The sequence below is a fragment of the Bipolaris oryzae genome (assembly GCF_000523455.1).
Source record: "Bipolaris oryzae ATCC 44560 unplaced genomic scaffold scaffold_313, whole genome shotgun sequence".
Taxonomy (NCBI): Eukaryota; Fungi; Ascomycota; class Dothideomycetes; order Pleosporales; family Pleosporaceae; genus Bipolaris; species Bipolaris oryzae.
This window is the reverse complement of record NW_006911589.1, coordinates 1-14,894: the sequence shown is the minus strand read 5'-3', so window position 1 is coordinate 14,894 and position 14,894 is coordinate 1. Positions and strand designations below refer to the sequence as shown.

The window sequence follows — 14,894 nt, the reverse complement described above, 5'->3', positions numbered from 1 at the left end:
ATTGAGGTGATATTATCGTTGAGGTGATAGGCCCGTGCGGAGCACGGGCAATTTCATTGAAATTCTGCTACAGCAGCCGTTGGGCCCGAGTAAGTGCATTGAGTGGAAAGCTCAATCTACAGGTTGGGCCCGGCCCAGAGGTTAATTAGGTTTCCCATTAACACGCAGTGCGGGAATAATAACACGTTTCTAGAGATGGCAAGCCCAATTCTCTGAATTTCCTTGTTAGAGCATGAAATAACACACTGTTTCCGCTACTTCGATCTTATGCCACAAATTTACATACGGCTCTATCCACAAACTTACAGTGTTTGATATACTACTGCTAAGTGCACCTGACTTTGATCTTATGAAATACACAGCAGCTTCTCCACCCAAGCAGTGGATGTTCCCAACGTCGTTTCTGGAGGCTCAGGTCGCGTAACCTCCCTTCTGCTGTGTTACTTAGTTGCCCCCACGTATACTGATCGCTTTATTACTATACCAAACCCGCGATATCACCGTAGATAGCTTGATCGGTGGCGTTCAGAAAATTTGCTCTTCAACTGCAGGCCCCACAACCTGTAATAGGGCTTACTAATGCCAAGTCTGTCATGCTCATCTTGGAATGCCGTCAATCGACGAAACATCCCGTGATGTGATTGAGTTCTGCACGGATAGGAGCCCGGTGGCTCAGAGTAGCGGTATTCAATACCCAACCAGGCTATCCTTGACGCTGTCGCGTGGATTGCCTCTTTACCCGTGCTCGCGACCATGTCATTTGTCGGCAAGCACCCCGGCTGAGGCCACGTCCTAGACAGCGGTAGCTTCTCATCGTCTGAAACGTTGCTAAAATGGACAGCCTTATGTAGCTCTACCGATTTATACTAGCTGCCGCAGCCTCCGTGGCCGTTGCCTTCGCTGCCGCTGCCGTTGCCGCCCGCCAACGCATGGTTCTGGTAAGCCGGACCTTGCAATAAGGCTTACTTCGGCCTGGATCAGTCTTACCTGCACCGCGGACAGTTTGGAAGGGGCATGTTGGTACGGAATACATGTACATTGTAAGTACTCACACGCTGGGAACTAAAGTCCTAAATGGGGGCAGCAGCTAGGAGGCACCTCAAACTGCTATTATAGTTTCGCGTTGATCTCTTATAGCTTTCACTAGCGATTACAGTGTTTCTGTAACGGGTTGGGCCGTATCGGGCCGCGCTCGCAACTACAGGTGCCCATTACGCTAAAAAGGCTAGCATAAGATACTAGAGCTGCTAATATCGTTCCGTAATTGATACATAATATAGCCGCCGCTATCTGTATCCCGGCCCATCACAGTTTTTAGTGTAATACCCTCCGAGATCTCTACCACAATCGATCGTAGTAGCGTATCAAGCCTTCCCTTACGAGCAGCTAACTTGCTGCTATACACCCTTGAGTGAATGTCTAGCTTGGCGCAGAGTGTCATGGTACGGGCTTACGGGCAGGGAGGGCAGGCACGTGTACAGATTCTATTGCTACAGACTTATCAGACAGGCTCTTGCTACAGGTAGTATAGAGGAGTAGACAGGGCCGTAGCCTGAAGAGCAATCTAGAACTACGTTACGGCGGTTCTGCAGAATCCGGGTGTGCACACTAAGATTATATCGGCAACTCATTATTGACAGCCCGGTGCCCGATACTCACCCGGCCCATGGTCCTAGCGTTACGGGCTCATCTATTATTGCTCAACAAAGAGAATGTCATACATATGTACGATTCAGCTCTATTTACTGTCTGTCTGTTGCCCAAGCTGTACCTCCTTTAGCATTGCTAGCTAGATGTCAAATACTGACTTGATATATGACCTGAGACGCGCCTATAGAAAAAAGGTTTTTTTTCCACTCTTTTCTCTAGCTAGTTTAGCTGGTTTTCGAGCCCCTGTTTCGGCTTACTCTCTTGCTAGTTAGGCTGGCGGAGATTACGATGTTTGTTACGTCACGAAATACTATCCAGAAACAGAGACTCCTAGCATCTTGGCACGGATATAATCGATCGGTGAAGAGCATCTTGGAGCTAATCAAATCGCGTTTCTTCTTCCACCAAACCTTCCTCCGGGACCGATTATAAGATGCAGCTAAAGCTGCAGAAATACTGAGCTTGTGATTTATCCGAAGTCCAGTCGAGAAGAACGGGATAGCTCTCATGTATTGAACACGTTGGATCTCGGCGTGTACGCAGAATGGAAATATCTTACAAACGGGTACCGAAAAACGGCCCTTTTAACAGTCGACTTAGTGTATCGAGTAGAGACATCACGGAATTTTTTCGGCCTGAAGCAGTCCCACTCTCACCGCAAACAGTCCAGATGGCAGGTTGGGAGTGTTTCTGCAAGGAAACGGCTACAGGCTTTGTAGTAGCTCAAAAAAAGGAGCGTTTTAAGCACCACATAGGTGTCTTCGTAGCTTGGCAGTTTGGGGCTTAGGCAGTATTTAAGATTGAAATTACCCTGTGAAGTTGAAGATCAACAGCAAACTATCCTGAACAACAAAGAGACTTGAATCGAAAATATGCATATTCTTGAGAGTCAATCACTCAGCGGAGATGAAGGCAGCACAAAGACGATGCAGGAGGATCGGGAAGCAGCTTCAGTTTACTGGAAAAGCGCTCTAGCTGGCTGCCAGGCTATATCGTTCCCTACCTTGCCACCAGCCGTGCAGCAGCCAGTTGCGGAAACGACAACGACATACCAATGCCTCCCACTGGTAAGACGGCCATCCGACGTAACAATTTCCACTATCGTCTATGGCGCCTGGGCCATTGTCGCCAGCTACTATACCAACATGGACGATGTTGTATTTGGTGCTACCATAACCGGACGGAAGGCGTATATCAATGGCGCCAAGGTTGGGGTTGAACCTGACATTACTGTGGTCCCGGTACGAGTCTGTATACGAGATGATGCTGCTGTATCTTGCTTTTTGCATAACTTGCAGCAACAAGAGGCTCAGATGACTCTACACAAGCAGACGGGACTTGAGCAGATTGCCAAGGTATCAGCGGACGCCAAGCATGCCTGTCAATTTCAAACTCTGCTCACATTACAGTCCGCGTCTGGAAAAGGAGGCAAAGAAACTATTGGGGAGTGGCACAGTCAATCCAAGTTGCAGGATTTCACAAAATTCGCGCTGGTAATCCAGTGCGCACTTGACGACACAGAGGGGATTAGGATCACAGCCAGCTTCGACCCAAGAGTGTTGGACCAATGGAATGTGGACAAGATGCTGCAACAGTTCAGCTTCATTATGCTGCAATTGACTAGCGCAGATGAAGATACAAAGCTCACCACTATCGATGCTATCACACCCGAAGACAGACAACAGTTGTGGGACTGGAATCGCAATATACCTCCCACAACTGAACGTTGCATCCACGACTTGTTTACAGAACAGGCAAAGGCACGGCCTACTGCGCCCGCCATCTGCGCATGGGATGGCGAGATGACGTATGGCGAGCTAGACACGCTATCCTCTAGATTGGCTAGCCATCTAGTCGATCTGGGAGTTGAGCCAGAAGTCATTGTCCCTCTCTGCTTTGAAAAGTCAATGTGGGTAGTGGTAGCAATGCTTGCTGTGCTCAAGGCTGGCGGGGCGTTTCTCCTTCTCGATCCATCCTTGCCCCGTGAGCGCCTAAAATTGATGTGCAGGAAGGCATCGGGTTCGATAGCTCTGTCGTCTCAGGCGAGTGCGATGGTTATCGATGATTTGGTCAGCACTCTTGTGATCGTCAATCGCGATTCAATCTGTCGAACCAGTTCTCAAGCTTCGCCTCCTGCCACTGTAAAGCCTGGAAATACTGCCTACGTCATTTTCACATCGGGAAGTACAGGTGAACCAAAAGGTTGCAGAGTTGAGCATCAAGCAGCGTGCTCTTCTGCGGTCAGTCACGGTCATATCTTAGGAATCCACGCAAACACTCGAACGCTGCAGTTCGCTTCCTACTCCTTCGCTGTGTCCTTGGTAGAGATGCTGAACAACTTCATTCATGGTGGCTGCATCTGTATTTTGTCAGAAGAAGAGCGAAGAATGAGCCTAGGCCCCGCTATGTCTAGGATGAGAGTGAGCTGGGCGTGCCTCACTTCGACCGTGCTAGACCTTATAACACCCGATGCAGTTCCGTCGTTAGATGTTGTATGTGTGGGTGGAGATCCAATACGTCGCTCTCAGATTATGCAGTGGGAAGCGCGGGTACATCTGCGTCAGTCGTACGGAAGCAGTGAGGCGGCGGGTGCTGTCACGTCCACAATCATCACAAGCACTTCCACGAATAAAGATATAGGCCCGGCTATTACAGGTGTATTTTGGATTGTGGATCCCAATGATCATGAGCGACTCCTCCCAATAGGAGCTGTTGGTGAAATTCTTATCGAGGGTCCCGCACTAGGTCGGGAGTACATTGATGAGCCAGAAAAGACGGCCGCATCCTTCATAGAGGCACCGGCATGGAGAGCTTCTTTCGGGCAGAACAACCGCTCCAGACGCCTGTACAAGACTGGAGACTTGGCGAGATACAAAAAGGACGGGTCGGTTGAGCTAATGGGACGAAAAGACAACCAGGTGAAACTTCGTGGGCAGCGTATCGAATTAGGGGAGATAGAGCACCAAGTCAGGCAGGCAAAGTGCGGCGTGAAAGGAGCCGTGGCAGAGCTGATTAGACCTCGCGATAGCGTGGATGATCTGCTTGCTTGCTTTATCATTCTCGATAATAACCCGGACAACGAGATGAACGCAAGCGACGAAAACACGAAGTACGAGACAGACACACAGAAAGTTGTGCAGCAAGTTCAAGAGAAGTTGGATCAGTTTCTTCCGCAATACATGGTTCCGTCAGCGTTCGTCAGACTGCCCCATCTACCATTAACATGGTCCGGAAAGATTGACCGCAGAAAAATACGCGAAATAGGGGCGTCCTTCTCAACGCAGCAATTACTAGCCGAGCTGCGTACGCAGAGCCAGGGGCCTACTAAGCGGCAGCCAATAACAGCGATAGAGCAGGCGATGCAGCAGCTATGGGCTCAAGTACTCTTTATGGATATGGATACTATTGGGCTGGATGACAGCTTCTTCCGCCTAGGTGGCGACTCGATCGCGGCCATGAAGCTGGTGGCTGAAGCCCGCAGGTTAGGGATGCAATTGACAGTAGCAGACGTCTTTCGCAGCCCCAAGCTCTGTCAGCTTAGCATTGCCGCCACCGCATCCGTCACAGATTCTCCCACTACAATCCCTCGTGTGCAGCATATTGGACCCGCTTCACAATCCTTTGCCCAAGGACGTTTGTGGTTCTTAGAGGAGTTGTACCCGGGATTGAACTGGTACTCGATGCCACTCATGGTGCGCATAAAGGGTTCAATGAGGCTAGAAGCACTCAAATCTGCCCTGCTTGCAGTCGAGAGCCGCCATGAGACGCTGCGGACGACTTTTGACACTATCAATGGTGTTGGCTCGCAAATCGTCCGGCCATTCTGCAGCAAAGATATCAATGTTATCGAACTGCCGGCAGGCGACGAGCAGCGTCTTACAGATGCTCTTAAACGGGACCAAGCGACTCCTTTCAACTTGCGGTTGGAGCCTGGATGGAGGGCAACTATCTACCATATAGGTAAAGATGAACACGTGCTATCTATTGTCATGCACCATGTTATCTCGGATGGCTGGTCCTTGGATGTGCTAACGCGCGAGTTGGCTGCTTTTTACTTTGCCGCGACACAGGGCCAGGATCCGCTGGCTCAGGTACAGCCGCTCCCAATTCAGTACTGCGACTTCTCGCTCTGGCAGAGAGAGCAAGCCCAGGCCGAAAACCACCAAAAACAGCTCAGCTATTGGGTCCGGCAGCTCCAGGGAAACCGACCTGCGGAACTGCCTTGTGACAAGCCCCGACCCGCTGCCTTATCAGGGCAGGCCGGTGTGCGAACCATTAAAATCGACGGGTCTCTATATGATAATCTACAGCGTTTTTGCAAGTTGCACGGAACGACACACTTTGTAGCTCTGCTAGCTGCCTTCCGAACCACACATTTCCGACTCACCGGCCAAGGCGACGCAACCATCGGCACCCCAAATGCCAATCGAGATAGGTGGGAGGTCAAGGATATGATCGGCTTCTTTGTCAACTTACAATGTCTTCGAATATCTGTTGGCGAGGAAACCTTTAAGGGCCTTGTTGATCAGGTCCATAATATCGTAGTGGCGTCCCATGCCAATGCGGATGTTCCATTTGAGAGCATCGTATCGAAGCTAAAGAATGATCGAGATCTGTCTCGCCATCCATTTTTTCAGATAGTGTTTGCTGTACACGCTCAGCAGGATTTCGGACAACTGAAACTCGACGGCTTGGAAACAGAGGTCGTGTCTACGTCGGCAAATTCAAGGTTCGATCTGGAGTTCCACTTCTACCAGCAGGCCGATGGCCTTCAGGGCAGCGTGCTGTTCTCTACCGACTTGTACGCTCCAGAAACCATTGACAATATGCTCTCAATATTCCACGTTGTCTTGGAAACATGTCTTAAGGAGCCTGAGACAGTAGTGGCTTCATTGCCATTGCTAAGTGACGCTCACTTCCAAAAGCTGGATGAGATGGGGCTTATCCAGGTCGAAGAGACGGCTTATCCCCGTGACTCTAGTATCGTAGACTTGTTTCGCCAGCAGGCTTCTGTTTGTCCGTCCAGGGTTGCCGTCCAAGATGCGTCGGCAAAGATGACGTACGCTCAATTAGATGAAGCATCTGATACTCTTGCTTGGTGGTTGTCTAAGCGAGCGCTCGCTCCGGACACCCTCGTAGGCGTGCTCGCGAATCGAAGCTGCGAGGCAATCATTGCGTTCCTGGGCATCCTGAAAGCAAACCTGGCCTATCTTCCACTTGATTCCAAGGCGCCAACAAAAAGGATAGAGGCCATCCTGTCGTCCCTTCCCGGCCATACTATTCTTCTTACAGGAGCAGATATTCCAAATACGAACATACAGCTGAGCAAAGTTGAGTTTTTTGGCATCGGGAAAGCCTTGACAGAAGTGATGGACAACTTCATTACTCAACAATCTATGAAGACTATTGCGGGGCCATCATCTACCAGCCTCGCTTATGTCATGTTCACCTCAGGGTCGACAGGCCAGCCAAAGGGAGTCATGGTGGAACACCGCGGCATTGTTCGACTAGTAAGGGATAACAACCTAGTTCAGTATCTTCCGGACCCACCTGTCATGGCCCACATGGCCAATCTTGCCTTTGACGCCTCGACATGGGAGATTTACGCCCCTCTATTAAATGGTGGCACTATAGTCTGTATTGGGCCAATGGCGGTCCTGGATCCCGAGGTTGTACTCCAGATCTTTCGCCTACATCATGTACAGTCAGCCTTCATGACACCAACTCTGATGGGCAGTTATGCGAAACAATTACCTGCAATATTCACTGGTATCGAGATGCTGTGTGTTGGAGGTGAGGCACTTGAACCACATCACATTCAGAGCATAGAGAATGTGTTCACGGGCAAGCTTGTGAACTCATATGGCCCAACCGAGAACTCCGCCTGGAGCACACTCTTCCTCGTCACGAAGAAAGAGAGGTCACTGAACGGCGTGCCTATTGGCCGAGCGTTGAGCAACTCTGGTGCTTACGTTATGGACTCGAAGCTGACCATTGTGCCTCTCGGAATCGTCGGTGAGCTCGTCGTCACAGGCGATGGTGTAGCGCGTGGATATACCGATCCCAGTCGTGACATCGATCGCTTTATCTCGATTACTATCGGTGGTCAGACGGTCAGAGCGTACCGAACCGGTGATTTTGCCCGCTGGCGACCAACCGACGGCGAGCTAGAGTATTTCGGTCGGATGGATGGACAAGTCAAGATTCGCGGAAACCGTGTCGAGTTGAGCGAGATCGAGCACGTCCTCCATAGCCACAAATCGGTCAGTGAAGCAGTAGTGGTCGTCCAGCAGCAAGGCGGAGAGGCGCGGCTGGCTGCGTTCGTCACAGCAAACGAAAGCACTGCAATCGCCAATTCACAGCATGGCAATAGTGGCGAATCGAACCACGTTGACGCGTGGGAAACGAAATTCGAATCTGAACTGTATTCACCAATCAGTGTTGTTCAACCTGAAAGCATTGGTCGAGACTTTGTTAGCTGGACTTCAATGTTTGATGGCACCGAGATAGACAAGGGGGAAATGAACGAGTGGCTGGATGACACTATACACACCATACTCGAGACCCATCGACCCGATCACGTACTCGAGATTGGATCCGGAACCGGCATGATCCTGTTCAATTTGGGCGATGGGCTGCAAAGTTATGTGGGTCTGGAACCGTCCCAGAAAGCCATCAATTTCATCACAGAATCCGTCAAATCTATGCCTGTATTGTCAAGCAAGGTCCAAATGCATAAGGCTACAGCAGCAGATGTTGGGCATCTTGAAACGCCTATCATCGCAAGCCTTGTCATTGTGAACTCGGTTGTTCAATACTTCCCGAGCGTGGAGTACCTCTTCAAGACCGTGCAGCAGCTTCTCAAGATTGGCACTGTTCGCACGATCTATTTTGGCGACATTCGATCCTATGCGTTGCACCGAGAGTTCTTGGTAACGCGATCACTGCATATAGCCAGTGGCAAGGCAACAAGGGCTGACATTCAACGCATGGTAACTGACATGGAGCGAGTCGAGCGTGAGCTGCTGGTTGATCCAGGTTTCTTCACTTCCCTGCCTGATTACTTTCCGGACCTCATCGAGCATGTCGAGATCCTACCTAAGAAGATGAGGGCGACAAATGAGCTGAGTTGCTACCGCTATGCAGCTGTTGTGCATGTTAAGGAAACAAACCAGCAGACAAGAGATATTCGCAGCCTTGGAGATGGTGAATGGATCGATTTTGTAGAGCGCCAGCTGGAGCGCCAGTCTCTGCAGGAGCTGCTTCGGGATCTCCCTGCATCGGCCACAATAGCTGTGAGCAACATTCCTTACAGCAAGACTATCATAGATCGGTGCGTGATAGATGCGCTGGGTGAAACAGAAGCAAAGACATTCGATCACGAGGATTGGCTGTCTGAAGTACATCAGAGAGCCCAGAGCTTTGCCTCGCTTTCACCTATAGACTTGGTTGAGCTTGCCCGAGAGGCCAATTGCCAAGTAGAGATTAGTTGGAACAGACAATTCTCTCAGCGTGGTGGTTTAGATGTCATCTTCCATCGATACCCGCAGAAGGAAGAGAGTAGGATAATGTTCCGATTCCCCACTGACCACTCAGATCGTCCGTTGCATAGTCTCGGCAGCAAGCCGTTACAGCACAATTTCCTACAGAAAATCCCACAAGAGCTGCTGGAGATTGCTGAAGGTCACCTGCCTGCTTACATGGTTCCTCAGACTATCACCGTGCTAGACGCAATGCCGATGAACCAGAACGGCAAGGTAGACCGAAAGGCGCTTGCAGAACGAATAGAAGTACAGAATAGCCACAGAGAGTCGACCCAGCAACTGATGTCAGCTGGAGAAAAGACCATGCAGCAGCTGTGGGCTCAGGTACTCGGCATCAATGCGGAAACCATCGGGCTAGACGACAGCTTCTTCCGCCTAGGCGGCGACTCGATCGCGGCCATGAAGCTGGTGTCTGAAGCTCGCAAGCAAGGCATTCAATTGACAGTTGCGAGCATTTTCCATTCTCCTAAGCTCATTGATCTAGTGGCTTCAGCCCACAAAGAGGCTCCAGCCACACCACAATATATTGAGCCTTTCTCGCTTCTTAGCTTGAATTCAGACACCGAAAAAGCACAAATCCAGGAGGAAGTTGCAGCTGGCTGTGGCCTAGATAGAGGCCTAGTAGAGGACATCTACCCGTGCTCACCTCTACAGGAGGGCCTGATGTCACTAACGTCGAGGCGAGCAGGCGACTATATCATGCAGAGCGTGCTAGAGCTGCATAGCGACATAGATGAAGGCGCTTTCCGGGCAGCGTGGGAGCAGGTGGTTCTATCATCAGCCGTGCTGCGCACCCGGATCGTGCAGCACAGTATGCTGGGCCTATTGCAGGCTGTCGTTGCAGAAGGCATACAGTGGGCCGAGTTTGATGACCTGCAAGCGTACCTTGCGAAGGATAAGTCTACAACAATGCAGGTGGGCGACCCTCTAGCGCGCTATGCAATTGTTAAGGAACACGGGGGCGAGAAGCGCTGGTTTGTGTGGACCATCCACCACACTTTGTATGATGGCTGGTCTCTGCCACGCATCCTAAATGCGGTTGGGAGGGCGTACCGAGAGACTGCAGTCGAGAAGCCTACTGGGTTCAACGCCTTTATCCAGCATCTTGGCCAGCAAGATCAGGAGGCGATCACGAAGTACTGGCAAGCCACGCTTGCCGACTTCAATGGGACCCTATTCCCACCACTATCGACATCATCATCAGCACAGCAGCCTGTTGCGAATGCAATGCTGGAGTACCAGTGCGCGCCACTCCCTAAGACAGCATCCAACACAACTATGTCGACGCTGATCCGCGCTGCGTGGGCTATTGTCACTGGGAACTATACCAACTCAGATGATGTTGTCTTTGGGACAACAGTAATGGGTCGAAACACACCAGTCCCTGGAATCGAGGCTATGCTGGGACCTACCATCGCGACAGTACCAGTACGTGTGCGTTTTCAGAAGGAACTCACTGTGCAAGCTCTCCTTGATACAGTGCAGCGGCACGCGACCGAGATGATTCCATATGAGCAAACGGGACTGCACCGGATCGCCAAGATGGGAGTCGATGCACAGCATGCTTGCAGCTTTCAGTCGCTAGTAGTGGTGCAGCCAGCTGATAGCCATCTGGAGATGAACAAAGAGCTAGGGACGTGGCATAGTCGTTCAGAGATACAGGACTTTACGACATATGCGTTGATGGTCCAGTGCACACTAGCGGCAGAAGGAGTCCACATCACAGCTAGTTTCGACCCAAGAGCGATAGGGCGCTGGCAGCTAGAGAAGATAATGGGCCAGTTCAGCTTCGTCATGAAACAGATGGCGGAAGCTGACGCCAGCACAACAATTGCCGATATCAATCTACTTAGCTCCAAGGATAAACAGCAGCTATGGGAATGGAACGCTAAAGTCCCAGCAATGGTAGAGCGGTGTGTGCATGGCCTGTTCATGGAGCAGGCAAGGGCACGGCCTACTGCACCCGCCATCTGCGCGTGGGATGGCGAGACGACATACGGCGAGATTACGTACGGCGAGCTAGATGCCTTGTCCTCTAGGCTAGCTAGCTATCTGATTGATCTAGGAGTTGGGCCAGAAGTTATTGTTCCTCTCTGCTTTGAAAAGTCAATGTGGACAGTGGTAGCAATGCTCGCTGTGCTCAAGGCTGGCGGGGCGTTTGCACCGCTTGACCCAGAGCATCCACCAAGTCGGCACGAGGAGATCTTTCGGCAGACCAAGGCAAGAGTAGTACTAGCCTCAGAGCAATACACGACTCTCTGCAAAAGAGAAGGTCGCGTCGTTGTAACAGTCAGTAAAGCATCGGTCCATCGGCTGCTCAGCGAGGCCAGCGAGCGGAAAGTGCACCCGGATGTACAACCAGGAAACAGTGCCTATGTCATCTTTACATCAGGTAGCACAGGTACGCCCAAGGGCGTGGTGGTCGAGCATCAGGCCATCGTGACGAGTAGTCTGGGTCACGGCGAAGCGCTTGGGTTCACGCAAGATAGTCGAGTCCTCCAGTTCTCATCTTACACATTCGACGCCTGTATAGCCGAAATCTGGACTACGCTGATACATGGCGGATGTACATGTGTCCCTTCAGAGCGCGATCGGCGTAATAGTCTGTCTGAGGCCATTAGCAGGATGAGTGTGACCTGGGTTTTTCTTACACCGACTGTTGCACGTCTCCTAGACGCTCGTGAGATTGCCTCTGTCTCTACACTTGCAGTAGGTGGCGAACTCATCCGCTCTACGGACTGGGACCTTTGGGAGGGTCATGTTAGACTGATACACGTTTATGGGCCTACAGAGTGTTGTGTCTACAGCACTGCGTATTTTGATATAAATGCGTCACGGCCTGCAGTCATTGGGAAATCAATCGCGTCAGTGAGCTGGGTGGTAGATCCGGATAATCACCATAGGCTGGCGCCTCTAGGCTCAGTAGGCGAGCTGCTTATCGAGGGACCGATCCTGGCGCGCGGCTACCTCGATGATATGGAGAAGACGGCGGCAGCGTTCGTCTCCGACCCTGCTTGGTTGCTAGAGATAGGGCGGACAGGTCGAGTATATAAGACGGGCGATCTTGTATTCTACAACGCAGATGGCGACCTGGTGTACGTGGGCCGCAAGGATGGGCAGGTCAAGATACGCGGGCAGCGGGTAGAGCTAGGAGAGATTGAGCACCACGTGCGCGAGTGTATGCCAGCAGTTGAGCAGGTGGCAGCAGAGGTGATTACGCCAGGAAACAAGAAGGACAAAGCAGTGGTGGCCATCTTCGTGCAGCAGGATAACGTCTCGACCGAAGGCGAGTTTGCGGCCCGCGTTTTTTTCCCTACGAATGTAGACGACCAGCTTAGCGAGCGGCTACCCAGCCATATGCTACCTGGCGTCTATATTAAATTGTCAAAGCTTCCAACAATGACATCAGGCAAGACAGACAGACGGCGACTGCGCGAGATAGGAGCGTCCTTCTCAGCGCAGCAATTAGCCGAGCTACGCATGCAGAACCAGGGACCTAAGCGGCAGCCAGTAACAGCCATAGAGCAGACACTACAGCAGCTATGGGCTCAGGTACTTGGCATTGATGCGGATACTATCGGGCTGGACGATAACTTCCTGCGTCTAGGTGGCGACTCGATCGCGGCCATGAAATTGGTGGCCGAAGCCCGTAAGCAAGACATCCACTTGACAGTTGCCATGGTCTTCCGGGCTTCAATACTGCATGATCTCGCCACTCTTTCCTCGCGTTCATCCACTACTGCTGCTTTCCAGCCTCCTGCCAGCTTTTCTTTACTTTCGTCTAGTCTATACGAGGCTGTAGTTTCCAGCGGGACGCAATGTCGGCCTTTCGTAGCCTTGGATCGCGTTGAGGACATACGGCCTGTCTCCTTCATTCAGGAACATTATCTTTCTTACGGCGAACGGAATTCTCGGGATGCCTTCAACTACATCTACCTGGATTTGGACCCCTTTTTGGATGTCGGCCGTCTGGAAAATACTTGTCGTTCGCTAACACAGCACTTCAAAATTCTCCGCACGCATTTTTCGTCCTACCAAGGCCAATACTTGCAGATGGTTCTCCGCGATTTTGATGCACCCTTTTCAACTTTTGAGGTCAATGGGTCCATGGATGGAGAATCTAATGCCATAGTTCTACGAGATGTCTGTCAGTCGTCGCCGCTTGGGGCACCGACTTCGTTCATCTTCATCCGCAATGCCTCCAAGGCAGCTCGGCTTTTCATTCGTCTATCTCACGCCCAGTATGACGGCTGGTGTATCCCCGTCATTCTCAACACACTCACTTCGCTTTTTAATAGCAAGTCACTAAGCCCTGACATTGACTTCTCAACATATTTGGCATATTCTCGTCAAAGAGCCCCTGTGGCTGCCTGCTATTGGAAGCATCTTCTCAAAGGCTCTCGCCTTACCCAGATCATCCCAAAACTCTCCCCTAAAGCCTGCGCAGACAGTCCTCTCAACATCAAACTGGGGCGTTCATTACCCCTACCTCAGCTACCTGGTGACATAACAATCGCATCTCTTGTCAGCTCAGCCTGGGCTTTGGTTCTCTCTGCTGTTAGCGGAGAAGAAGATGTAGTCTACGCTCAACTGGTCGGTGGACGAAACTCCGATATTCCAGGCATTACAGAGATAGTTGGGCCCTGCATAAACATCGTCCCAGTTCGTGCAGATGTCTCTTCAGCGAAAACGGTAGCTAATCTTCTCCATTCCGTTCAAGAGCAGTACGTTTCCATTGGAGAAGCAGACTCAATGGGCTTCAACGACATTGTTGAACAATGCACAAACTGGCCAGCCGGAACCATGTTTGACTCATACATCAAACATCAAAACATCGACGCAAATCCGGAGATTCACATTGCAGACGGGATATCCAAAGTACAATGGTTTGACAACCCCTTTGTAGTAGCACCTGAGCTGTCCATTGTCACGCAAGCGCAAGCCGGCAGTTTGCACGTTACAATCAATGCTAATACGCATATTCTCACGGCTGAATGTGCAGACAAGCTACTGGACCTCCTTTGCGAAACGACCTCGAGGCTCTCCATCAACCTTGAAATGACACTAGAATCGTTCAAGTCATCTACAACGTCATTTATCTAATTTTGCATAGTGAATGGTGCGGCATATCTGTTTATGCTGGGAATGATACGTCTGTGCATCTGCGTCAAGACATAATAGACAGAATATTATCCAATGAAATGTCGAGTGTTCTGAAGAACTTGGAGTTGGCAGTGATGTAAGCCAAGGTAGTTAAATCATAGTTACAACAGACCAGGTATAACCTAATACGACTCTACTTCTTGGTCCTTTTCATCTACCGAGTTCACGGAAAATCTTTGTCTCTACACCCTCATTACTGACGGCAATCTGGTCGAATCTATTGATAACTGCAGGTGGCTCTAGCCTTTAAGGGTCTGACACTCTCTCGCGGCTCCCAGATAGAGACTAAGAGAGGTAGATATATATCTAAGAGTAGCGGTGAATAATGTTCTCAATGAATGCATTTTCACCGCTCTGTAGAAGTAAGAAATAAGTGCCTAGCATAGACTATACGACGATGGTGTGTAACGTGACGGATAAGCGAGTCGGTCAGGCAAGCGAGTCGGTCACCCTACCAACTTTGCGCACCCACCACACCTTTGCCTACAATGCCTCCAAGCCACGCTTCTCAGTCAATTTCTCACGAGGCAGATATTC

General features: G+C 50.8%; 1 protein-coding gene across 1 annotated transcript; it reads left to right on the top strand.

Moving 5' to 3' along the window:
- Positions 1–2,522: 2,522 nt before the first annotated feature.
- COCMIDRAFT_41693 (uncharacterized protein) lies at positions 2,523–14,297 on the top strand (the record flags this gene model as incomplete). Its single annotated transcript, XM_007695412.1, has 3 exons — positions 2,523–3,143; positions 3,336–4,227; positions 4,285–14,297. The coding sequence occupies 3 exons, from the start codon at positions 2,523–2,525 to the stop codon at positions 14,295–14,297; spliced, it is 11,526 nt and encodes a 3,841-aa protein (XP_007693602.1).
- Between the last annotated feature and the right edge of the window lie 597 nt (positions 14,298–14,894).